The sequence below is a fragment of the Ambystoma mexicanum genome, chromosome 12 (assembly GCF_040938575.1).
Source record: "Ambystoma mexicanum isolate Mex_15411 chromosome 12, UKY_AmexF1_1, whole genome shotgun sequence".
NCBI lineage: Eukaryota > Metazoa > Chordata > Amphibia > Caudata > Ambystomatidae > Ambystoma > Ambystoma mexicanum.
The window spans coordinates 82,586,925-82,613,852 of NC_090936.1; the positions used below are offsets into that span (position 1 = coordinate 82,586,925).

The following is a 26,928-nucleotide window of genomic DNA, read 5'->3' on the forward strand; positions in this document are numbered from 1 at the left end:
TCAAGTCACGCTATGAAAGCGTGCCTTTTGGGTTCTTGTCCTGTGGAGCCTTTCTCCCCACAGATGTTGCTCATGCTGCTCTAAAGGCATAGCCTACCCTAATGGGACATGCTCTTGTTGGGCCCTTGTGACATGTTCCTAGCAAGCTAACTGGTTAGGTAAACCAGGGAATCTTTCACATGATTGTCCAAGATCCTGCAGGTACCTTGGTCAATCGATCCCTATCATTCAGAGCAAAGCAGGGCACTTTGTCACAGTATGTGGTATATAAACAACATCTGTGGATCAGCAGGTCAATTGAAAGCCCAGGCTAAGCAGACAGGGGAAAAGCCTGCCCTGGCCTGTTTTCTTTATGGGGTTCTCTGACATTCAGGCCACATTCTGAGACAGCAGACAGCTGGCTCTCACATCTGGTGCTGGATCTAAGAAACAAAGGCAACGCAATGGCCAGATTGGAAAGATATTTGCAAGCCCTCTGTGAGGGGTCAGTAATGTCAGACTCACAACTGTGTTTAGTTCTCTCAAGGTTTGACTTTTTATTTTAAACAAAATTAGAAAATAAACCCTAACTAAGCCTACTCTACCAGGGGATTCCCTACCTAGTCTAGGATCTAAGGAAAAGCCTCCTAGCATACACAAAACAAACCCTCACAATAAACAACAGAATAATTCAAAGAAACATAAAAACAACATAGATGAAATGTTACCAAATGACCAGTGTCTTGGATGACTTGTACTTGATCTGGGCAGATTTTGCTCCCCAGGAATGTCCCAAAGTCAATTTCTTCCAAGACAAAGAAAGTCTTAAATCAAGTCTTGAAAATTTCCAAAGAAACAAAAGTTCACTCAAATAAAAATCCACTAGTAACGGTTCCTTCTTCACTTGATGAAAAGATTCCCTTTCCAAGTTCCACAAAGAAAACAGCACCAATGGTATTCATGTATAACCTCCTTCCAGGAAAGAATAGGTAAAGTTAAAGGCAAAAGTACTTAGCAAAACCTCTTCTTCTTGCAACTTCTGCAGCGCCGTTATGTAGTTTGTCAGGATGCTTCTTTTAGCAACTCCCTTCTGCCAATGATACTGTGAGAGCAGACTGCCTTTCCCCACAGTTGACTTCTGTTTCTACTACATTCAACTGATATAGTTCTGACAAATGTATTGACAACCACAGTTCTACTGCTGCTGCGGTGACTTTAGAATTTTGGGCAACTTCAACAAGACTCTTCGACCTCCACAGGTTGGCAAGGCACTCTTCTCTCTTGTATGGCAAGAAAGGGCAGGCTCTTTGCCTTTCCTTTACGTCTTTGGCTCCCAAACTGCTTTTTCTCAACTTGAACAGTCACAGCTCTGTATTTGAGGACTATGGGGTTAGAACAGCTTCAGTGACTTCAAGATAATGGTGTTCAGTTGTTATGCCCATGGGCTGTGGCGCATAATAAATAAATAAATAAATGAGCTGGTTTCACTGTAACAGGGTTTGGTCTACTGGCTTGGATAATACGTGTTCTTCGTTTAGCTTCAGCCATGTCTACAACTTCTACTTCAGTGTTCAATATGTAACAAGAAGCAGGTTTTAACATTGGACTGCCACTTCAAAAGATGCACGTTCCTTCCTTTCGATCCGTGTTACACTTCAAAGGGGGAAGGGAAACATAGTTTAATGCGCAACCTCTGCTGATGTTAAATGAGCTTGTAAGATTGCAGGGGAAAGTCGAGTTCTGCTGCATAACGTTTATCAGCAACGTTCCCCTCTTTCATGGGAGACACGTGGCCCCTCGGCAACCGGTTACATCTAACAATGAGGAAAATAGGTGCTTTCTCTACACGCGGCTTCAGCTTTGTTAGTATAAGCACAGGATACAATTCCAACATTTACTCTCTTTTATTATGTACGGGAGTATAAATTAAGCTGGTTACAGTTAGCAGCAAGGTATTCCTGATGATTTGGAGTACGGAGCTTCCCTCTACCGACTCCACAATCACAAATGCTGCGGGCTGCTTCTGCTTCCTAGCTTGGTTTCTCCTACTGCTACTGGAACTCCTGGGTCCCACACCCCTCTGCTGCACAGGTTTCTCCGATACGGCCTCATTAACTGAGCGTCTTCCTCTCTCCAGCTCCCCTCGGCTTACTTCTGCATTTGGGCCTTGGGTGGATGCATAACTTGAGCTCTGCATTCGCATCAATTTAGGCACACCTGGAAAGACTGCTTCTTTTTCCCAGCCTCTTCCAATGCTTCCACAGCCAAACAGGGTTTGTGAGTACAGGATCAACTCAGAGCCTGCAGGTGAAATCTGCTTTTCATCTGCTCAGACGTGCCTTCCGTGGTCACTTTTCCTTGTGAATTGCACACCTTCTGCTACTGCTGACCTTCCATCTCCTGTTCCAGCATTTTTCTACTGATCCTTCCTGTTGCAGCCTTTTATGCCCCTCAGATGGGTTAATTGGCTTCAGGTACAAGCCCTTAAGACTAATTGCCTGCCTGGCCAAAATGTATTAGATCTGCCTGTCCATGTCTCCTGCATGCCTCCTTAGCCCTCTTGTTCGCCACAGTCCCTGGGAGATTCTGGGATATGCAGTCCATTTTACTGAAATTAAGTTTCTTTACTTCTTTAAAATGGCAAAAGGCCATCCGAAGTGTGGGGTTACAGGGAAAGCTAAAAAGGGGTTCCTCCCAGTCTTCCTGGTCTGACTCCCCTCTCATGTGATCCTCCCGCAGTACACCACCCTCAGGGTCGGGATCAGAGAGCGCCTCCCTTCCCCTGGCCACATGAGAATGGTCCCAGACCAGGTTCCTGGGGGCAATCCCGTTGGATTCTCCATACCTGTCAGTGAGCCCCATTATCATGACACCTAACCTCAAGATTGCAGACTGAGTTTTTGATAGTTCTGGATATGTCGACCAAAGAGGAGGCTGACCCAAAATCAGTCATTGACTCATTACACCCGAGAGATAAAGTAAATACTGATGAGGAGGAAGTCAAACTAGCATTGCTTTCTAAGGATCAATCATTAAGTACTGTACAAGTAGGAAACCAATCGCAATCAACCAAAAAAGCCACAACAACTCCACTTGAGTAGGAAGATGATAGAGAGGATGTCATTGTTGGGACTTATGTGCACTTTTTGATATAATTTACCAACTGCATTTTTGGTGGCCTGTGCATAGACAGTTTTGAGAAATAGCTTTTTCATGTTTAAGGAAGATTACTTTCTCCAACGCAAGGGTACAGCGACAGTCTGTACTTTTGCCCCAAATCTAGCTATCCTGCATATGGCATTATTTGAAGAAATGTTTGCGAATCCTTTCTTATATTCAATCTCTAAATACCGGAGGTATATTGATGATATTTTCTTCATTTGGACTGGTACAGCAGGGCACTATGTGAATGTGTAGCCTGGATTAACAATTTGGACCCGATTTACATTTTACCTTTGACTACTCAAATTCCAATATTTCATTTTTGGATTTAAAAATATTTATTTGAACACAATGGGACCCTTGAAAATGAATTGTTTTGCAAAAGTAGTGAAAGGAATATCACATTAATTTTTTTGAGCCAACATCCTTAAAATTTGCTTAACAATATTCCATACAGGATGTTTGTGCGCCTTCGTCGCAGCTGTACCTCGCTGGTTAATTTCAATAAACTTGCAGAAAAAGATGTCATAAAGGAAGGGGCTATCTAAATAGAATGGTACGCCACTGTCTTGAGAGGCAGAAATGCTGATTGACACGCCTTGCTAATATCCACATTGAAAGATAAAAATGCTGACAAATTGGTTTGTGCCACCACCTATTGCCAGCCAGTCGAGGTTCCGTCCTGAAAAACTGGAGGGTCCTGTCCTCTGTGGACTTAAAATTGGAAAAACTATTGTTTGTGTTTAAGAAAGGGCATAGTCTTAAACAGCTTGACTAGAGCAAGCTGAAAAGACTATAGACCAATAGTAAGAATTGGAGATGTTTTTTCAACAACCTGTGGTGGGCCATTACTCTTGCACCCTGTGCATAGCATGTAAATCCTCTTTGAAAATCCAATCCTTTCAATATGGGGAAAGAACTTGTGAATTGCGACGTTCACCACATGCAAGACCAAAAATTTGGTGTATGGGATTTTTTGTCCATGTAAAAAACTATATGTGGGAAAACAATGCTCTAAATTCCGCAACATAGTCCATAATGCACCATTTGTGTCACACTTCGTAGATCCTTGGCCATGACGTTTCAGAATTGAGATGGTTCTGTATTGAGAAATTTCATAACATTACAGAAAGTGGAATGGCTAATAAATTGAATTACAAAGAATGCCTTTGGATTTTTCTACTAAAATCACTCCAGAATGGTCTCAAGTCTGTTGAAGATTGGGAATGGGGTGGTTAGAAAGGATTGTCGTCTCAGTGAATTTGTCTTTCGAGTTTCATTTTTAATTGCTTAAGGACAATTTATCCTGCTTCATGTGGAGTATATTTGTTGCATTCTGTTCTCTCTTTGGCTGGTGCTTTTGCCTTGCCCTTTGTTGTCTTAAGGAGTGTGGAACAACACCCTGTCATCTCCTTTGGATAAGTCTGCCAATGTTGGCTGTCTGTCAGTAACTTTTCATACCCACATGAGTGAAGAGAATTATTACTCAGCCGCAATAGCAGGGTGCATATTACACCCCTGCTATTCAGTTTCTGCGCCATATTCGTCAGACTTTATTTGAGGTACATATTACCATCGGGTTTCAGTAATCCTATGTGCCTCGCCTTCTCCAAGATGGTGCTCAGGATAGTGAATCCCTGATCCTTTTCTTTTCCATTATGGAGAGTCTGTCTCATGTATGCAGGTGCTCTAGTTAATTTTCCGTTTGACATCGGTATTCCCATTTCGCCTGGAGAGATACGGATAGCCTTGGTGCAGTGCTAATCAAAATGAAATAGGAGGTAATCGGGCCAGCATTTTTGTCCTTGGGTCCTTTGTGTTGTAAAACTGACAGCTTTTATCAGCACTCTCTTTGTCAGGTTTCTGACTGGGCATTTATTTACACAGCGGCTTGTTTTAGTGCAGACTGACAGCCACAATTGTTGAGGCAACCTGCATCATTGCAGCAACAGCATTGCTTTCGCTGGCCATTTGGTGGGTCGCATGATTTTACTTGCAGTGTCAGTCAACCAAAAATTGTGTATGAGTCACAGCCCTGATATACCTCCAAATGTGTGTGTTCTCTTGCAGCCTACAATAATGGTTGATTTGTTTATTCCAACTTTAGTGGTATCCTGAGTGGTGGGGCCACCAAGTATGCTGGTTGGGCACATTTTTTATGTGGATGAACTCCAGTGTTGCGATTCTTTGAGGTATTCCTGCTGGAAAATCTGACACTATTTGTGAAGCTAGTATACAAAAAGGATTTTCACTCACATCTTAGTGGTTGGTTGGTGTATTATGCACTGGTGAGGGACTGGTGTTGATTGTGATGGCAACTATGCACATATAGCTCCATGGTTAGGTGGTGGTTATTTTCATTTGGTGGGGTTCCATGACCTTTTTGCATCTGAAGTTGATGACCCTTTGTTTTCTTTGAACAGGCTCCCTAATATTCTGTGCCTGGTGTTCTGTTTAACTGGTTGTATGTGGATTAGATGACCCAGATTGTAAGTAAATATAGGTTGCATTAAATATTCGGTGTGTTTTAATACTACATTACGCAGTTAGCTGTGCATGAATTTGAAAGTGTTTCTATGTGTTTCTGTTTTTAGATCTACTAATTCCCATGATGAAGACGTTTTAGAATCATGTTTTCAATGTCGAAACCGGTCGGTGCTTTCTTTTGGAGTAGCTGGAAGGCAACATTAGCAAAAGTGAGCGACTGCAGTCTTCTCCTGCCTGCATATCAAATTATATAATTTCCAATCTATTTTTCCTTGGCTTTATTGTTTAATTCACTATTTTCCTTTGTTATAATTGTTTCTGAACACCGTTTTATTGAGTGCATGGTTTAAATGTGTATGTGGATGGATTGAATGTGTTGTATGGGTTGAATGAATTGATTTCTTGAATGAATAATTGCATTGTGTTATTGTTTGTATCTTTCATGAACTTTTAGAAATATAAATAAAAAATACATTTTTATTTTTGAGTCAATTATTAAAATGTATTGCTAATCCATTCTTTCAAATTTCGATTTTTAAGAAAATACGCTACTTGGTATCGGCCTGGCATTAACAACACACAGGCCTTCCAGTTGGGGATTTCAATAAACAAAGATTTGCTCAGTGCTACCACTGTGTCATTCATCACAACAGCCTTGTTGAGAAATAGGATGGCATTACGGGAAGCAGAAATTGCGTGGGGGAAAGGGTGGCGCTGTAGCAACGGAAGGAAGGTGCAGTGCTGAGTTCCCATCAAGAAGAACACCCAAATAGTCTGTGTAAGAGAAGTACGACAAATCTGGACAATTCATCCCTTCTCCCCAAATGGGAGCCACCACCTGTAAGGCTAGGGAGGGAAGCCCGCTAAACAAGACCATCCCTAGGGGGATCTGGGTAAGTGGAACTTCACTGGGAGTGAATCCCCTTTTGGGGACAAGGACTCCCATTCCAATACATAACCCCCAGTCCAAACCACACGTTCTGCCTATATGGATGTTGGAAAGACTTGGGTATCTCCTGCTAGGACTATAACCAACGTAGACCCTTTTTTTCACTTTAGTGGCTTCAGGAGATGCTGAATGTTGCCTGAATGACATAATCCAGGAAGATGGACACAATTATTTTTGTTCTGATAACGTGCATAAGAGCAGAGCAGACTGAGAATGGAGGAGAGACTTCTTCGGAGGGAGGAAAGTAATCGTTATGCAGCAGCGAGCCTCTGTAGTGACAATGTCCTGGAGCGGCGGAGCCACACCGAACCACGGAACCAGCAGTGGTGTGGCAGAAGTGAGACCCGCTAGCTGGAGGATGAATGGCAGGTGCTCTGACCAAGCCAGAGGCTCCAATCATGAGAATAGATACAACGGGAAGGCAACCGTGTTCTCTGGTGGCACAACCACTGAAGAGCAGTGTGGGCTGGGCTCCCAGCAACCGATGCAGAGACCACAGAAATGAAAGGACCCTGGGTGCCTGAGCTCCACCAGGGCAAGTTCCTTTGCTGCTGAGACAAGTTTGTTGGGGAAGAGGACACTACCAAAGTGTGGATGCCAGTGAGGGCTATGAACGTTGGTTTCTAGGATTGCTGAAACCGAAAAAGGTATGAGTGTCAAAGAGAATGGAACAGGCACACAACCCAGGTAAAATAGAGTGAAAGATATACAAACACTGTATATCAAAGCTGGAAAAGGTACCATCAGCACGAAAACTTAAGAGAACCAAACAGTGAAAGATATATGTTTGCCTTATACCAAGGCTGGGAAAGCCGACAAAAATTTGAGGAACCAATAACGACGGATGGGCATTGATCCAAAATGGAACATAGGGCAAGGAGTATGAATTCTCTGAAACAAGGCTAACCAAGCCCATTAGTTAACAGAAACCTGCAATACCCAAGCAGGCAGATGCCGTAATAGTGTGATGGAGAACAAATACACCTACCAAAGAGTCACAGGACTTTGGGGAGTCCCAGTGCCACAAAGGTGGGATACAGAAAAGTGCCTTTTAAGCGATTCTGGAGGCATTTGAACACTTGAAACAAAACTGAGAGAAACATAATATAAGACTTTTCTAAGGGGAGAGCAAAAATCATTCAGAGGATATTTGTATTTTTAACCAACAAACTCTAAGAACAAGTCCTTGGCGAGTTGGGTCAGGCAGAAGCCCATACAGAGGCTATCGCGCAAGCCTCCTCTTTTCCTTTTAATTAGGTTTTCTAAAGTGGTAGGGCCAGTTAGTTAATTAGGGTTTGGACTCTGGGCTATTTATTTTGGACTTCGATGAGCATCCTTAGTTTTGTGCTAGACAGTAGGGAACTTCACTCATAGCGAGACAGCCAGACAGGCATTTTTCTTTTAATTTAAATAAACAAACTTTAACCATGACCCACTGTAGTCCGAGTCCTCCTTCCCTTCTTCTGGTTCGCCTTAGATGCAAAAAGCAAGATGATTGGATCCATAGCTGGTGGGAAGCTAGGACCAGAGTGCAGGCGAGCTGGAGAAGCCTGTGACCCATAGCTCTAAGCCTAGTATTTACAGGAATATGATATGCTTTACGACAAGCAAATTAAGAAAAAGAGAAAACTACCTGGGATCGACGGGTCAGACCCTGGTGGAACTAACAAATCCAGCCGCCCACATAAAGGAAAACCTGCTGGAGGATAGACCTAGGGAGACGGTTAATAAATTCCACCCTGAATTACCCTGTGTCAAGGCAGGAAGGAATACCTTCAGGCTTTAGTGTGCTTTATCCACTCCGGATCTTCAGGATTACATCGCATCCATCACTGCGAATGCATTGACATTGAATTTTTACAATGTATATCCAACTCAACCCTCCATCTATTCTTTTTGCTGAAATTCGTTCTAAAAGATGCAATAAAATCATACCTGCTGTGATGGTCTGCGATTTAACGGGGGGATACCATCATTCCAACGTTAAGAGAGTGTAAGGTCTTATCTAGGTAGCTGCATGAGGCTGCTGCCTTATCCCTTTGGGGCAAAGGCAAGATGACATCAGCACCTAGACAAGTCAGGACCACAACTGGGCCAAGTCTAAATTTGCAAGCATTTTGAAACATTTGTGCAGTGGCACTCCACTCTGTTATTGAGTTGGCTGAACACTGTTTTGGGCAGATAGACTAAAATAAGGATGGTCTTGTGACCTCTCATTCTTTGGGAATAGAGTTGAGACTAGGGAAGAACTTTGAACCTCAGGCATTTAAACTAGGTACTGTAAGGAAGGCATGGCATCAACGGTAAAATTGACCCAAGTGACCACAGTTCAAGGGTGTTTATTGAACTTCAAAAAGGGTATGATAAACATATCTAAACCTAAAGCTACAGATGGGAGAAAGCTGCGACCATCAAATAATAATAACGTAGTCCTAGTGGTGTTTTGACAAAATAAAAGGGGCAATACTAAAAAACCTATTGCCAATCCTTACCTCTAAATACAAATGTGTGCAGAAATAATGTTGTGAAAAAGAAAAGTGTTCAAAATGATATGTCAGGTCTTCAGGCCGTTGGCCTCCCTTCCCCATGTTTTCACCACGGGACAAGGCAGTACACTTGAGCATAGCACAGTCTCTGGCTTCTCCAGCACGAGGCTACAGTTCACTCATCGGCATCACGGCCTCCGGAGAGTAAATCTCCTTGCTTCTCAAAGTCTTTTCACTCAAAGGGGCTAATGCAACAAAAATAGACAACAAGTTGTTTTCTTTTCTTGGTTTTCACAAGTATTCACATCGGGTGATTGACTATCCACCCCGGATCCCCCTCAACCAGGCTCAGATCCTTTTAACATAAGGTTCTGCACAGGCTTCCCTCTGTCGGGCTCGAGCCTGTCTTTCACCTTTCACTTTATCGCACGATGTCCGTAGGTTCTTCCTTTTCGGGTGACTCACGGTTCACCCCCGATCCCCCTCTGCGGGGCACAGATCCCCTATACACAATTAGTCTCCCTCAGCTGTGCTCAGACCAATGTCAATTTTTTTTTTATTGTAATATTTTGTTAGTTTGACTTAAAAAAAAATACAAACTTTTTATTACATTTCACAGCATTAGTCCAAATGACCTTAATCCAAACTAAGATTGAATTTGACAGGTCGTCGTTTCAGTTTACTCAAAAATGTACTCAAGAGTTTGTGCAAAACCTCATTTTGCGTGTAAAACAGTCCAAAAAGTGAACTACTGCACAGGTCAACCTTGTGTTTGATCCTGCAATTAAATAGCTCCACCATTCTTGCATATTGTTATTTATTGGAGCAAAAATTGCAAGATGCAGCGACCTTTGAGGTATGATGGCAGTACACTATGTTATTTAATGTTTTGCTGATTCAGCTGCACTGTTACAATATCTGCATTGATTATCTGCTGTTTCTGGATCATGCTTCATTAACAGTATAGCTTTAGTCTTATAGAGATTGAAGCGCAGTCGCATGAATTGGTTTTGATGATAGCGAGAGGGAAATTTACAAAGGTACTTTGGAGTCTCATCCAACCCATGTGTCGAGGTTCCGAGATCTTGTATAGATTTTAAAATCTTTCGCTTCTCATTGTTTCGTATCCAATTCCAGCGTCGCAGATTTGTTTTAACTTTTTGCGGCATTTTAATACAAGATCATCTGTTAAATCTGCATCTTTCATGACTGTAAGCAGTTTCTGTTCCCACTTGTTTATTAAGTCGGATGTATAAACATTCAGTCTTTTTTGTAGAATTTCATAAGGGCCTGCTGGTTGTGCGATTCTCATTTTACACCACATTATAATTGACTTCCACAGAACTGTACCATATAATGAGTATATGCCTAATTTGTAGCGAATCATTGATATGGGTAGATTCTTGGGTAAATTCAGGATTTTACGCCAGAATTTTCCGTCTAATTTACACCATATGTCAGCTGGCAAATTCCATCCTGCTTCACTGCCGAATGTAATAGCCGGTACTACTTTTTGCAAGTAAAATGACAATATCGGTTTTAATGTGAATTTACCATATGCGACATGAAATTTGAGTCCTTGTAGGGCAAACATAGACATTCTAACATGTAGATCTTCAATGCAGTGCCATTCTGGTACACCTAGGTAACGGATATAGTTTGTTATTTCAAGTTTTCCCTGATTTAGGTGCCAGTCAAATGTTCTTTTTCGGGTCTTCATACCATTATCGATTGCCGTAATCTTTGATTTCTTGGTATTGATGATTAAGTCATTGATGTTGCAGTAACTTTGAAAGGCATCAAGAGATCGTTGTAACCCAATTTGTGTAGTATCTAGCAGGACGATGTTGTCCGCATATATGACCCAAGAGACATGGTTATTATTTATCTTTGGCGGAAAGGTCCTCGGTTGCAACAGGGCTTTAGGAAGATCTGATATAAAAAGTTTAAACAAAAGTGCAGCTAATGGGCATCCTTGTTTAACTCCTCTCTTTGTGTGGATTAAATTGGAGAGGTCACCATTTGCATTCAATCTTACACGACAGGATGTGTTAGTATGAAGTGCCATGATGGGATGTATTAGCTCTAATGGGCAAGCCCATGATAGGAGCTTTTTCCAAAGTTTCTGGCGATTAATCGTATCAAAGGCCTGTTTTAGGTCTATGAATGCGAAAAACAGATTTTTATTATTCTTCATGGATTCAAGTTTGATGGTATTTAAGATAGTTAAGGTTAGCTCTACACCAACTCCTTTCGTGAAATCTGTTTGTCGCTTGTCGATCACTTTTGCGTGTTCCGCCCAATTTGCCAATTTATTTTGTAGGAATGCTGCAAACACTTTTCCGATGGTATCAAGGAGCGTAATTGGTCGGTAATTTGATCGATCGTTTTGGTCGCCTCTTTTAAATATGGGAACGATTATAGCTGTTCTCCATGACTCCGGTAGGATTTTACTTGCTGTGATCCTCTTGAATAATGTGGCGATGAACTTTGCCCATGACAGCGTATTTAATTTTAGCATTGCATTTGAAATACCGTCAGGTCCAGATGCTCTGGTGTTATTTAGTTTCTGAATTGCCTGTTGATTGTCTTCCTGTGTTTCCACTATGTTCCAATTGGAGGCAACTTTATGATCCGGCATGGAATTTATACTGGTACTTATGTCGAATGCTTTTGAATAATAGGAAACCCATCTCTCGTCGTTTACGCCATTGGCCATGTCGTATGCCGCTTTTATTTTGCCTGTATTAATAATTTCCCATAACGCTCTGGTGTCTTTGCGTATTATGAGGTGTAACATCCTTTCGGCTTGTTCTTGATTTCTAGTGGTGTTGAACGCTTTGAGCCAGTTTCTGTACCGTTGTCGCCTTTTCTTCATTAAAACTTTGTAATTCTTATTTTTTTCTCTTTTTAGTGTTAATAGATCCTTACGCAATAACTTTTTTTCTTGACATAAAGTTAAGCTAAAGGGATGTTTGTTGGATTTTTGTTGATTCTTATAGTTTATGTTCGCCGCTCTAAACTGTATCATCAGCGAGCTATAATTTATAGTTCCTATTGAAGCGCGAGATGCAATATATTTGTCTGTAAAGGTGCTCAATTGCTTTGCGGTGATTCTCAACCTCGAACCGGCATTGTTAGTTGTTATCTCTTCTGTATATTTGGCATCAAAGCTAGGTTTTTCATTCTCGTGCCAAACCATTAGTAAAGCGTCATGATCGCTTCTTGTGGTTTGTACAGTTGTCAAGCTTGAGATTTTTTCTTTTAGATTTTTTGACACCCAGATGTAGTCAAGGGTCTTTGAGCTTGTACCACGATGCCAAGTGGCTGAGGCCGGGATATCACCATGGGTGCATCCATTCAACATTGTGCACTCTTGCCATCAATTCCTGTGACCATCGCTCGCCTCTATTTGTTGCCTCATTACCTGTTCAACTATTCGTTGAATATGAAGGGTTCGGCTCATTAAACCACGAATAGTTAAAATCACCACAAACGATAATGGCTGGATCAGTGAATGTAATTAAGCATTCGTCAATTGCTGCCGTGACCGATGTTATCAGATCTTTTTGATGGATCATCGCTGGGTTCCAGTAGACATTTATTATCAATAAATGCTGCACGGCGTCGTGGTTGGTCTTTGGAAGTTTTACTGTGGTAGCCTGAGTGAACATATTCATGTTCACAGTCTTTAAAACGGTCCATTTTAGGTTGTTTTTAATCATCGTAATTAAGCCTGAAAATGGACGACCAAACATATTCTTTCCTGCCAGATTAAACATGATAGTATATCCATCGCTAACTGGTTTCTCCCGCATTCATGTTTCCTGCAGACATAGTATCGAACATTGATCTAGTTCTGTCCATTTTTCTTCAAATAAATGTGCCAAGCCTCTTGTATTCCAAGAGGCTAGACAATGAATTGATCTCCTATCAACGGTCGTATCCTAGTAAACATTCTTGTTGTGCACTTGAGATGTCCATCGTAACTTTGTAAGGCCTGTTGGAGCAGACACAATGTTGGCTCTCAACTGGGCTCGTGAGACAATTTGTTTAGATTAATTGTTCTGTTGGTCGTTCTGGCTCCTTTTAGAATCATTTTGCTGACTTATGTTGTCTTCAAGATGTCAAAGACGAAGAACATCAGATCATTTTTTGCCTCAAGTATTTGTTTAGCAGTGAGTTTCGATTTGAGGTGAAGGATAACCCAATCTAGGCGCTCCTCTGATATATATTCAACGACCGCAATGTCATCAGATTCAGTTGTACGCAATGACGGAATGCTATGTAGGAGCTTAATGATGTTACTACGGTTTATATTCACCTCATTTTTTTTCATTTAGAATATTATCAATTTGTATTTTCCAAGTAGTCTTATATGGCAGCTTATCAAAGTCCTGCGAGATAACTTTGTTTTGTCGTATGACTTTAGACTTTTGCGCTAATGTCTGTTTCGGGTTTAAATTTAAGGACCAAGTTTGGCCTTTGGTCGTTGCCGTTCTTTCTAGAGTAATATCATTCCTGTTGGTTCTATTTGTCTCAGATGCGACGATTACTCTTGCCTGTCCGTTGTTTTCTGCATCGCGACATGAGATTATTTTTCTCGTTAATTTAGCAGATTTATCATGTACTGGCTTTTCTGAGGTGTTTACGCGAAGATGGAGTCCCTCATCTACCAAGGTAGAATCCTCATCGCCTTCTTCAACGGAGTACGTCGAGTGGTCACATAGATCTATCAAGGACTCAACCTCATCGTCGTCTGCTTCTTGTGACTCATCTCTCGTTCTTTTAAGGCACTGCGCGACGACCGGGGCCGTTTCAGTATCGTTGGAGCGAACATTTGAAATGGTCCCTTTTGTCGCCACTCGTTTGAAAATGCTTCTTTTGGGCGGGATTGAGATGTTCCTTATGAACTTTTTTGCTTCATTAGGGTGTGATATCTTTGCTGTCGGTCCACTTCTTCCAGAACCAGACTTTGCTTTTGTTTTAGCTCCTGGGGTTACGATGGATCTATCTGTAGCTTTTATCGTCTTTGCGGATTTTAGAGAATCCACATGCAGCCGTTTAGTCGACTTTACACTTGCCTCTTGTTCTGTATTTGTTTTTAAAGTGCTTGAAGATTCATTGATTGTAGTGTTTTTATCCATGCCCCTCGATAACAGGGTGACCGACTTATACAAGTTTAATCGGTTAGCATCTTTAGTCGTGGGACCTGAGACTACTAAATCAGTCACGGGAGCCGTATCGCTCTGACCAGAAGACTGAACAAGGGGATAAGCATTGCCGGTTATAGTCAGTTCTGAGAGCGAGCTTGCGCTGCTGGTGGCGTTTCCAGTAAGCGGCATGTCTGCATTCACTGCGTCGGCTTCCAGGTGCGCCGCAAGCAGCTCTAGATCTGTAATCTCACATGGAGAATCGTACGGACGATCGCTTGCATCGACATACACCGAAGGTGAGGGAAGAAATGGCACACTCAGTGAGGTCTTTGTGTCGTGTAGACCGCAAACTAATACGGTCTGTGTCTTGCTCGAGCTGACTGAGCATGCCAAACCACTGGTTTGTAATGCCTCTGCATCGAGTGTGATATGTGCGGCTTGTAAGTCAATAATGTCCGTGATGTCCGCCTTCTTTAATACGACTGACGTTAAAGCTGATAGCAATGGAAATGCAGATGAAATGTTTACAGAGGAAAAATTAGGTAATTCGAGCATTAGATTGCTGCTTTCCTCCGCTTCGGGCTCGATACCTTGGTTCCTACGGTGTTGCAGGGATTTATGCCGTGTCTGGGGGCCCAGCGGCGTTGGGGGGAGCTGTATCGGTGTGTGGGAAGCACCCGGCATACCTCGTGTCATTCTGTCGGAGCAGACCGAGGCTGCCGGCGCGGACTGGGGCAGACTGGAGCTCACTGTCGAACTCTGCGCCACGCTCTGTGATATTTAAAGGTAGTTGTTACAATTAAAGGGATATTAGCCAATTTTGTGAACACAGCGTTCAAACAGTAGCAGCAGCACCTCTGGCAGACACAGACTGGGCAGACTGGAACTCACTGCCGAACTCCGCGTATCGAAGACTTAAGAATGTGCACAGGCTTTGGCTTGACCTGTTGCAGGACCACTTCGATTTCACAATTCTTTCTTTTAACGTTTGCACCCTTTTGGTTAGATACCTAACAGAGACTTTCAAATGAGCACCCACGTGATGGCAGACCACTCTGTCTACAGTATCGTATTTTAGCTTCAAAGTTCACATACTCATCTGCTGTCTTAATCTTCTTCATACAATGTTGCCGCTTGCAACCTTGATTTCCACACAGACCGGTCTGGTATCAGTCTACCCAACTCACTGGCTGTGCTGACTTCACTGGTGCTGCTTTGTTGTAGGAGCCAAGTACAGTCCCACAGCAGGAAATGCTTCGGCCTGCCTTGACTATCGATGCGGGAGAGCCCCGAGTACCTCCGACACACAATGCAGGATTCCTTAGCTTTAATTCCAGGTCTTACATTTCCTACTATTGAAGGCTCATGAAAGATGCAGTTTGTCGGTGAAAAGGTCAAGGGTATTTCCCTCCTTGCAATCCTCTTCGGTCTTGCCGTCTTCTGCCTTGTATTAAACTACCATCTTGGAACTGCTGCTTTCTCGTGTGCTTGCCTTGCTCAGATTGTGCGTTTGTGCTCCTCCTTTTATCCTTGTGGTGAAGTGTGATGGAAGTCAGGTGTGTGTAATGATCAGTAATTGCCTGACGCTGCCTGACCACTGTAGTGGCACATGTCCGGTATGCAGCTCAGGCGTTAGTCCATTTTCCCTCACAGTGAGTTGTCCGTGAGAAATGGTTCGGTTCGGAAAAGGGGGGATGGGCTTGAGTCCCTACATATCCTAGGATGGGGGTAAAGGTATTACAGGAAAGGTGATACCGCATCTTGCGGTCCGGTGTTCCACTTCCACTCCCCGAAGACTCCCCAGCCAGGTGATCCTCCTGCACTGGTTGTTAGGCAGAATCCTGTGCAGTGCCCTTAGGGACCACTACACCTGATTAAGACTACAGGTGGCAATACAAGTTTTAACTTTGGTACACGCCCGTACTACTAAGTTATAGTGGTAGCAGTAGCAGAGCAGCCAGGCTTATTTCAAGAGTATATGAGCAGTAGCAGAGATTACACAGAGGGACCACAATTACTTTGACTCAAGCAAACACTGACTCAAGGTTTCAGGTAACAAATATAAGTACATTTATTTTTAAACCATCAGTTATAAACACAACACCTCTAATTAAACTTTAAACAAAACCACACGTTAAATATACTACAACTAACCATTTCATTTTGTACAGTAAGTCTCAAGGTAAGTACCCTGTGTTTGAATGAACCAGTGTTATGACCAAAACACGATACCGCGGATACGGTTGCGATCACTTTTTGACAGTTCGGTCTACTAAATAAATGCGTATCCGTGACATGAAATTGTACCGGGGCAAAAACACACTTGGCACCTGAGATACCCAGAGGGAGTTGGAGGCAAAAATCACAGGCAATATTTAGGTTAGGCAGACAGTATCGAGAAACACTCAGAAACAGGAGTTCAAAAGTCAAAGGGTTGGAGCCAGGTTTAGATGACACCAGAGGCCTATGCCGAAGATCACACTGTTAGACAGTTCACGATTCCGTGTAGCCAAAAAGTACTTGGATATTGTCAATGTTCGGAAGCAAAAGTTATAAGAAGGAGGGAAGACAAGGACGAGCTTTGAGGATGAAGAAAAGGGATTCACCCAGTTTCCTCGAGTAGAACACAGTACCTTATTTCCACGATGCAGCTGGTGCCCTGGCATTTGTTCCTGTTGGTTTCCCGCAGACCCACGATTCCTGGAGCTTCGTTGTGAAGGAGGACGTCTAAGGGGGTCTGCACCGCACATGGATGAGGCCGACAGCAGCGACAACGCAAAGGTGTGCTCCTTAAAAACAGGAGAGGCTCATCAGTTGGCTATCCGGACCACTACAGCAGTGTGCAGAGATTTCGACCACGGCGGAGATCTCTGGCTGAAGAAGATGAGCTGGTTATCTCCACCAGGCTCAAGGGAAGAAGATCCGGAGTGGATCTTCTCTTAGTCATCGAAGGGTAGATAGCTCAGGACTGCAGCAGGGCTTCACCGGGATGGGGTAGTTGCAGCAGCCGTCGTTCTCTCCACTTCTCCTCGGTTCCTTGTAGTTCCAGAGGCGACTCTGACTTCTAGACCAAGAGACCTGCCTTTTATGCGCCAAACCCCCATTCACACAATCACGCAGCAGGGGGGTTGTCCGGCCGGAACAACCACCTCAGCCAATCCTGGCAAAGTGCGACTTGGGCTTCCTAGGATACCCTGTGCAAGGGGTGAATACACCCCTTCCCCACATTCAGTCTACCTAGACACCCAGGCGCCAAGAGGAGGGCTTCTCTGCAGAAGCCCGCCAAAAGACGGTGAACAAAGAAGGCGAACCTAGTTTGCCGCGCAAAGTAAAAACACAAGAAGGACTTTAACAAAAAGAAATGGCCAATAAACCCAACCAGAGCCAAAAGAAAGACGATTTGGTCAAGCGGGTTTATGTTCGAGGCTAATATAATAGCCAAGAATAGTACCACATTTATCTAATATAATCGCGGTAGAAAAGTTAGGGTAGATACCACTGCCACCAGCCAAGTCTAAATGTTAAAAGAGCAAAGCAAGGCTCAGGGAGGTACAGACAGGAAAGGGGTACCGATTAGCCCTTTCCAATACTCCATGTAAGATGGGGTGTACTGGGTCTGTGGTAAAAATGACTATGTAAAGTAAAAGTCAACTTTACCTTTCTCTGGGGGACAGTAGTCAGCCACAGCGAAATGGAGGTAGAGGGAAGTCTAAAAGACAATCCTGGGTTACTACCCCAAAGGTGCTGTGTAACCCATACAAGAACAGGGGCATTGAAGTGGTGTGCTCCAGTGCCCAAGATCACACAATGAGTAACAACACATAGGCCAAAACACATGTAAGAGTGGAAAAAGGATGTACACTCTTACCAGGTGGAAAAAAATAAACTCCAGAAATCCAGCAAAGCTGCTGGGGGACTCACTAGGTGAGGGAAATTAGCCCTAGAAGGAGAATTCTCCCTAACACTGGTCCACCCCCAGGAACTGGATACAAAAGCGATGGCCGTGTCCTGACCACCTGGATGACAGATCCCCTGGGACTAGCAGGTGAGACACCTTCAGGTTTCTAGTACTGCTGCTACCGTACAATGTTTTGCTTTGAAATGTCTCCTATTGAATTACTCATGTTCTTTTTCCTTTCTTAAATATGTTCCTTTTACTTATTAATGAAATAATAATTTAATTTTGTTACTATTTATTCTGAACAGAACTCCGAACCTGTTTTTTGTCCTTTCCCATAACCGTTCTTTTAACATATTAATGAAATAATGCAATTCTATTATTATGTTTATTAATTGTGTATTAATGGTGAAAAAAAGTTTAATATTAAACCATATCACTAATAAAAAAAAGAAAATGTACCCATATTCTGTAGGCCGTGCACCAAACCATTCTTAAGGAACCAAATTTGGCTTTATCAAAGATTTACAACCTTTGACCAAAGAACAAACCTTTTAGACCCTGGGAGGGGGAGGATTGTTGAGGCTCAACATACTCCTGCTTTCCCAGGAGCAAAAAAAAGTTTTCTGTGAAACCCTCAAACTAGTGAGTGCGTTTTTGTCTTATTCCTTCTCATGCAAGAGACTTAGGCATTATGTTGCAGGTTTTTCTTACTGTGAAGTGTAATAACTTTTATGTTTTTGTCAGCATCCTTGTACAGAAAAATGAGCGGAAAGGCCAGCCATCTGCACAAGATGTTGCCATACACGTCTGTCCCTCACTGGAATGGGGTAAGTTATTTTTTTTAACTTACATTTTGTAAACTTTTTAAATTAATAGTCAAGTAAATGATTGCTGTTGCAAAACTATTTCTGTCTTTGTCAGATTACTCAAAGTATGAAATGTGTTGCTGTATATCTGGTACCAGTAGAGGCGTCACTTACGGAAACACTGAGTCTCACTTGCAACTTCCAGTATATAGTTGACCCAGTGGTTGATGCAGGAGCTTTTCTCCAGCATTGGATCTTTCATAGATTCACATGCTGTGAATATTCCCGATTGTCAGTCTGTGAATTCCCAGTTAGTTACATATTAATTCCTTTCCTAAGGAAAAACATTTGACACCGTGAGTGTCCTACCCACATAGTTGTGGGTGCGTTTGGTCCCTACCAATAGGACATCAAGTGTATTGCTCTGCCCCAGCAGCTTCCCCTCAGATTTCAACCGTCTTCTTAGCTGGTAGGAATCCTTGTGTTCTTCTCTAATCTTCAACCTGTGACTACGGAACAAGCGACGATCCTTCAGCATCAACAAGGAATATGCAAACCATCAGATCACAAAAATCCTTGTTTAGAGCCTGTGGTAGGTGCAGCCTAAAACATGTCTATGAAGGGGACAGACATCTAGACTGTATATACTGCCTTTACCCATATCAATTGTCAGAGGACTGCGAGATCTGTCAGGGTTTCTCTCAAAAAACCCTCAAGGACAGAAAGCGTCGCCTAATCTGCTGGCTGAATGAGGGGGTCTTATCCTGTGTCAGAGGCAGGCTTTTCAAGGAGTGGGAGAGCTACCCCTCCACCTAAAAAATGGTTGCCATCCAGCCATAAATCCATGTCAAAAGAACGACCTTTGAAAAAACAGAAGACTCAGCCTACTCAAGGTGGGTGAAATAGTTGACCAGCCAAGCAACCCCGGTCTCCCTCTCAGAAGAAACCGGTCCGCAAATAAACGGTCGTAGGAGAAATCGATGACAGCAACGATGACCAAAACTGGATCATCGTTGTCCAAGTCTCACACAAGCAAGTCTTTGCGACTGACTTCGATTTTCCGCTCGTCGTCGAGAGCAACCTCACTGACGAAAGACAAACATAATGACAAGTCATCCACGAAAACTCCCTTGCCGATGAAGAAAAAACACTGTTCGTCGTCAGAGTCCCATTCTCCCAGAGAGGGACATAGGTCCACTTCCGGACAGGAATCGTCGACGGCCCACTCCTCAATGATGAAATCGGGGCATCACTCGTTGGCGGTCCTCTCGTCAATGAGAAAACATCAGGCCAGTATTCTAAAACACTACACCCCTACCTGTGAACGGCTCTTTCCACGGTTTCAACAACGGAACATCCTGACCAGCCTATCACACAGCTACAGGGAGAAAGCCTGCCCTCCTGTGCTAAAGGAATCCTTAGAACCTCAACAGAGGACCCTACAGACTTTGCACGGTCTGTTGGGCCAACTGAACGCCAGGCTACCACTGCCTGAACCTCAGGCGATGCCTCAACAGAGTGGTGACCAAATTGCGCCAATTCAACAAGCCCAAACGATTCAATGAAGGGATCAGGGGCACTCGTCCCGAGACCACGCCAAATGCCCACGTTCAGCGCACAGGTCTCAATCCCCACCCAGACCCCCTCCTCCACATAGGGGTAGTCCGCTGGTAGGCGATCAAGCAGAAAGGGTGCTGGTGGATTTGGATCAGGACACAGATCCAAGGGATACAGACTCTTCCACCACATCTTACTCCCATCATCATGATACTTGGGATACAGCTGATGCAGACCAGGACACGCGAAGAAGTCCGGCACAGCCTTCCCCACCAGACGACATTGGTGGTTTCCACGCCATGGTTTCAAAGGCGTGCCAAGAATTTGGGTTAACACCGGTAGAGGCAAAGAAAGACTGTTTTCTTTTTGATCATATGGAAAACCGCTGGAAAGCTGTGTTTGCTATATCCATTCTGGACTGCGTGTGGCAAGAGGGGTTGTGAACCCTGAAGCACCCTTTCACAGAGCCCGCAGTCAAAGGTAGATTATGTTAAATGTTAAAAGCACCGGACACGACCCCTAAGCGTCTCACCTCTCAGCCCTCCCCTGAGTCTATAGTGTCAGCGGCTCCTACTCGCAAAGCACGTTCGCAGCACAAATGCGCCACACCCCCGATAAACGAGGGCAGGAAAATAGATGTGTTCGCCAAAAAGATACTCCCCATCGAGGCAACAACAGTTAAAGCGCCCAACGCCCTAGCCATAGTATAACGCTATGACTGCGAAATGTGGCACCGGCTAGCTCCCATCCTTGAGCATTTACCCGAACAGCAACGAAAGGAGGCCATGTACGCGAGAGCGAGGAATCCTCTAACCATAGCATAAATATTGCAGTGGACCTCGCAGAGACTGGGTTTAAACAGATTGGTAATGGGGTAGTCCTGCGTAGGCAATGCTGGCTACGCTGCACCAACTTTAGGCAGGAGGTGCAACTTAAGGTCGTGGACGAGCCATTCATGGGCAAAAATGTTTGGGGGACAAAATTGACGAGGCTCTTAAGACCATGAAGGCATATTCCGATACCACACAATCACTAACTTCCTTACAAGGCAGAAAGTCTTTTTGGCCTTTTCAGGGAGCCTCCGGTCAAACCAGGTTGTCTTCAACAAAAGATTCGAAGGGGTATGCGAGATCCGGCTACTACTTCCAGGGATATAAAAGAAGCTATCAGTCTTTTCAACGCTCCAGAGACTACCGCCAACCGCAACGCAAACGTGGCTCATCCACTTCGCAGAGGGGTAGGCAGAACAAGTCCCAGCAATGACTGCCCCAAGGACGCACCGGTTGGAGGAAATGTGGTGCTTTACATTGACAGGTGGCGATCGATAACAGAGGACAGATGGGTGCTAGATGCCATCCAACACGTCCATCTGTTAGAATTCAAGCGCAAACAAAAACTCATACCTCCCGTAACATTGTCACATCCTCATCAACGGATCCTTCAACAAGAGGTGCATCAAATGTTAGCCAAAAAAGCTATAGAAAAGGTTTCCCCCACAATTGTTGGGAAAAGGAGTATTCTCAAGGTACTTCGTAGTAAAAAAAAGCCGGACGTAAAGTCACGTCCCATCCTGGAATTAAGGAAATTAAACAAAAACATCAAGAGACAAAAATTCAAAATGGTCAAATTACAGGACCTCATAAAAGCAATTGAGCCGCACGAACATCTAGCGGCATAGGACTTAAAAGACGCCTACTTTTACATTCCAATTCACCGCAGGCACCGACAGTACCTTAGGTTCAAGGTCGGAGAGAAGCATTACCAATTCCGAGTCCTCCCTTTTGGCCTCAAATCAGCCCCCAGGACTTTCACTAAATGCCTAGCTCCAGTGGCAGCTTTCCTCAGAAATCAGGGCCACAACGTCTATCCAGATCTAGACAACTGGTTGGTCAGGGCCCCAACACAACAGGAAATAGCAACTTCACTGGCGCAGACAGAGACTCTACTCCAACAGTTAGGATTTGCAATCAACTACACCAAAGCCTGCGTAATGCCATCCAAAGGTTTGGTATTCCTGGGTACACATTTCTCCATGGCACAAAGCCTAGTCAAACCCTAAGCCGACAGAGTACACAGGTTGATGTCTATGGCACGCTCATTCACCCCGAACAAACATCTCCCAGTGCGCAGAACCATGTTGAGACCATGTTGTCTTGCATTCCACTAATACCCTATTGCAGGCTATGCATGCGACCAGCACAACAGTTCCTGGCAACCAAGTGGTCACAAACCTAAGGTCCCTGGGGAGACAAAATCACCATCACACCTGCGCTAACACAATCCCATGAATGGCAGCTTCACAGCAGCCAAATCAACAAAATCTTCACAGCATGGGGCCAACCTCTGCTGGACTTCTACGCCACAACATCCAACAAACGGTGCAAAATTCACAAGCAAGCTACCAAACCCAATCTCGCAGGGGGACGCATACTCATTCCCTTGGACCAACGTCTTTGCATACTCGTTCCCTCCCATGCCATTGATCAGGAAGATGATCCAAATAATCCAGAGATACCCTTGCAAAATAATCCTAGTGGCACCATACTGGCCCAGACAAACTTGTCTTTCTGACCTCCTCCAACTATCGGTGGACAACCCAATCCATCTTGGAGCCCAAGCTGATCTCCTGTCTCAGAACAACGGTGCAATCCTACATCACGACCCACGCTTCCTCAAGCTGACAGCATGGCTCCTGATGACTCCGAATTCAGCTTCCTAGACATCCGCAAGAATGCCAACGCATACTGGCGGAAGCTAAGGCCCCTCCCACTAACGGGTCATACAACCAAAAGTGGAAAAGGCTTTGCACATGGTGTTCCCAGCAGTCCAACCTGCAACCACTGACCATACAACCGCAACAGGTGCTGCCATACCTACTGAAGCTAGCAATGTAAGGTCTTAATATCTCTTTCGCAAAGGTATACCTGGCAGCAATCTCCAGGTTCACCAGAAAGAGAGGGAGACCGCCCCTTTACAGCGACCGACTACACAAACATTTTCTAAATGGTCTCTTCCGCTCCTTTCCCGCCGGTATGGAGCCTAAACCTGGTCCTAGCCAGCCTCAAAAAAACGCTCTTTAAACCTCTCTCTTTTGGGCACATCAAGTTTGTGACTTGGAAGTTGGCCTTCTTAGTCACTATTACGTCCTCCAGATGGGTCTCGGAGCTACAAGCATTAGTAGTGGACCGTCCATACATCAGTTTTGCAAGGGACAAGGTGATCCTCTCCACCAATCCCCACTTTATTCTTAAAGTGCCGTTTGAGTTCCACAAAAACGCAACTATCACACTGCCTACCTTCTTCAGAAACTCCAACACCCCAGCGGAGAGAGCATCCTGTTCTGGCTGACTTCTACAACCTCTCCTTCGCCACTGGAGTCTTCCCTTCCCCCTGAAGCACTCCCTTGTGCACTCTCCTCTTAAAAAACCCCTGCCTGCCCCTCCTGCCCGACTAACTATCGCCCCATCTACATCAGTCCATTTCTGGGCGAACTCCTGCAAAAGCTGGCCATCTCCCAGCTTAATCTTCACACTGAATCTGTTGGTTATCTCCATGATCATCAGTCTGGCTTCAGAGCTGCCAGAAGCACAGAAATTGCTCCCCTGAACATCTGTGAAGACCTGCTCTCCAACCTTGACTCTAACACCCCGTGTGTCCTCATATTACTTGATCTCTCTTGTGCCTTTGACACGGTCAACCATGCCATCCTGCTAAACCGTCTCCGTGATAACCTGGGTATCACTGATCAGGCCCTGGATTGGCTGACTTCTTTCATCGCTGATCGACCCTCCCAGGTCCAACCTGGGTCTTTCCTCTCCTATATCTCTACCTGTGGTGTTCCCCAGGGGTCTAACCTCTCTCCCTGGCTGTACAACCAATACCTAGTACTTCTTGCCCAATGCATTTCCGCTCTCTGCCCCAACTTTCAGTGCTATGCGGATGACACCCAATTCATTTTCAGGCTCCCTTCCGCCTCCTCCTCTTCTCTCATCTCTGACTGTCTGCTATCCAAGAGTGGTGCGCCACCAGCGATCTCTGCCTTAATGCCATTATGACAGAGATTCTCCATATCGGTACACCTACTCCCTCCTTTCCTGTCACTCTCTGGCCGGCCTCTCTTGGTCCTCCTCCTGCTCCCACCTGTGAGGCTAAAAACCTCAGGGTCATCTTCGACTCCACACTCTCCTTCTCTCCTCACATCTCTGACGTCTCTAAGAGGTCACAATCCCAGGTGCACCTCCTTAGAGGTATTCTTCCTTCCCTCTCCTCCCCCAGAAGCTCACTGTGCCCAGAGCTCTGGTTCTCTCTAGGCTGGACTACTGCAACAGCCTCTTTCTAAATCTATCTGCCTCTACTCTCCGCCCTCTACAACTCATCCAAAACAGGACTGCAAGACTTGACCTTGGCCTCAGGTCCAGGGATTGTATCTCTCCAGGACTGAAATCTCTGCACTGGCTCCCAGTGGTGGTGAGGACTAAGTTAAAAACCCTCTGCATTGTCCACAAGGCCTTCTGGGGCCTGGGGCCTCCATACCTTCAACTCTCTCTTCCTAAATATCTTCCTTCTCAAGCTCTTTGCTCATCTGCCTCCAACTCCCTCAGGGTCAGTCGCTTCTCCAAGCAACAAGTTGGTGGTAGATCTCTCTTTTCTGCTGGGGCCTCCCTCTGGAACAGCCTCCCTGCCTCGCTGAAACTTGAGGAGAACCATCTCTGGTTCCGGAAGCACCTCAAGACCTTCCTCTTTGCTTCTGCTTTCTCCCCTCCTCTCCCCTGCTGATCTCCTTGCTGAACCTGCACTGGTTACCTGGCTACCCTATGATCTCAGGACCAGGTCTCCTCCCTGCCAGTTGCACGCCTGCACTGCCCCCTTGGCAATACTTGGACTCTGTGACATTTTCTGTATCCCTAGAGCCCCTACCTGCACTAGATACCTGATGTCTGCACTTACCCTTTCTCTTGCCACCAGCTGGCTGCACTTTTATTTATTGTCTTTATTTATTTCTTTATTTATATTACTGTTTATCCTATGCACTGCACTGCCCCCGCCCTCTTCCCCACGCACTTTTCCCCTTCCCCCCTCCCCTGCACTTGCACAATCTAAATGCCACCAAGCCTAGTAAGATCGTTGTCTGTCTTCCCTCTGTTCCCTCTCCCTTGCCTCGTCACGCCTTGAAATACTTTTGTATTGGTGCGTTATAAATGCCATATCATGATATCATTGCACTCCCTGGATGTCAAAAGGGCGTTGAAATATTACCTGGACCGGACCATATCCTTCAGAGCAGTAAAACTGCTCTTAATCACTTTCAGACCCTCAAACAAAGGGAAACTATCCCAAGGAAGGCGATCGGAAGCTGGGTATCCTCTACTATTTATTTCTGCCATGCAAAGGCCAAGGCCACTGCAGACTAGAGCCAGGCCACATTCCACAAGAGCTGCAGTCGCCTCGGCAGTTCTCTGGTCTGGAGTGCCCATCAAACACATTTGCCAGATAGCAACGTGGGTAGTGCCTCACACCTTCACAAGCCACTATTGTCTGCAGCTGCAGCACGCAGAGGACACACAAATTGGACGAGCAGTCCTTCAACGGCTGTTCCAGTATGCTAAGGCCTGCAGCTTCCCGGTTATCGGAGCCAAATACTGGAATGCCATGCCCCTGGAGCTAAGAGTAGACCCATCGCTGTGGTCCTTCCGTAGAACTCTTAAAACCTGGCTCTTTAGCCAAGATGCCCAATAACTAACTTCACGCCTGGAGAATTGATAGGGAAATTGTTATCTAACATAATGCAATTCCCATGAATGCAACCACTGTTTAACCCAGGCATGCAAGGAATGTACTGTTGAACTCTTTAACACATCTATGCACCTCCTGTAACAGATCCTATAACTTGACTATGAATGTAATGCAACCGATTTCTTAAGTCCAAGTGCCCAAATACATGAGGCAATGTAACCAATCTCTTAAGCACTGGTGCCTAGATGCCTGAGGGCTAGGTGCGCTCTATAAATGTAAAAATAAATAAATAATATATGTATATTTCTTGCAAGGGCATAAAAAGCAGATATTCCCATCTCTGTTTGATTGTTTTTCTCCTCCTGTAATGTATTCTGCTATAAAAAATCTATTCACAGCATGCAAGTCTATGAAAGATCCAATGCTGGAGATGGGCGTAGTTTGTTTACTGTAACTCCGTTTCTCCAGCATTGGTATCTTTCATAGATTCACATGTGCCCTCCAGTAGTCCCATGCAGGCAAACAGCCTCTGTATGTGTTAATCCACCAGCAAAAGTGGCTAGAATCTGAGGGGACTCTGCTGGGGCGGAGCTATACACTCGATGTCCTATTGGTAGGGAACAAAAGCACCCACAACTATGTGGGTAGGACACTCAAGGTGTCACATTTTTCCTTAGGAAAGGAATCAAAATACAAGTAAATGGGTATTCCC

The 26,928-nt window shown here is 44.5% G+C and overlaps 1 protein-coding gene across 2 annotated transcripts in view; it reads left to right on the forward strand.

Annotated features, from left to right (window-relative positions):
- GSAP (gamma-secretase activating protein) overlaps nt 1-26,928 on the forward strand; it is a 2,819,616-nt gene that overhangs the window by 1,425,255 nt on the left and 1,367,433 nt on the right. For both annotated transcript variants that reach the window (XM_069628052.1, XM_069628053.1), the window contains exon 18: nt 18,865-18,947. In XM_069628052.1, the coding sequence (XP_069484153.1) occupies nt 18,865-18,947 (83 nt within the window). The remainder of the gene's footprint in view (nt 1-18,864; nt 18,948-26,928) is intronic.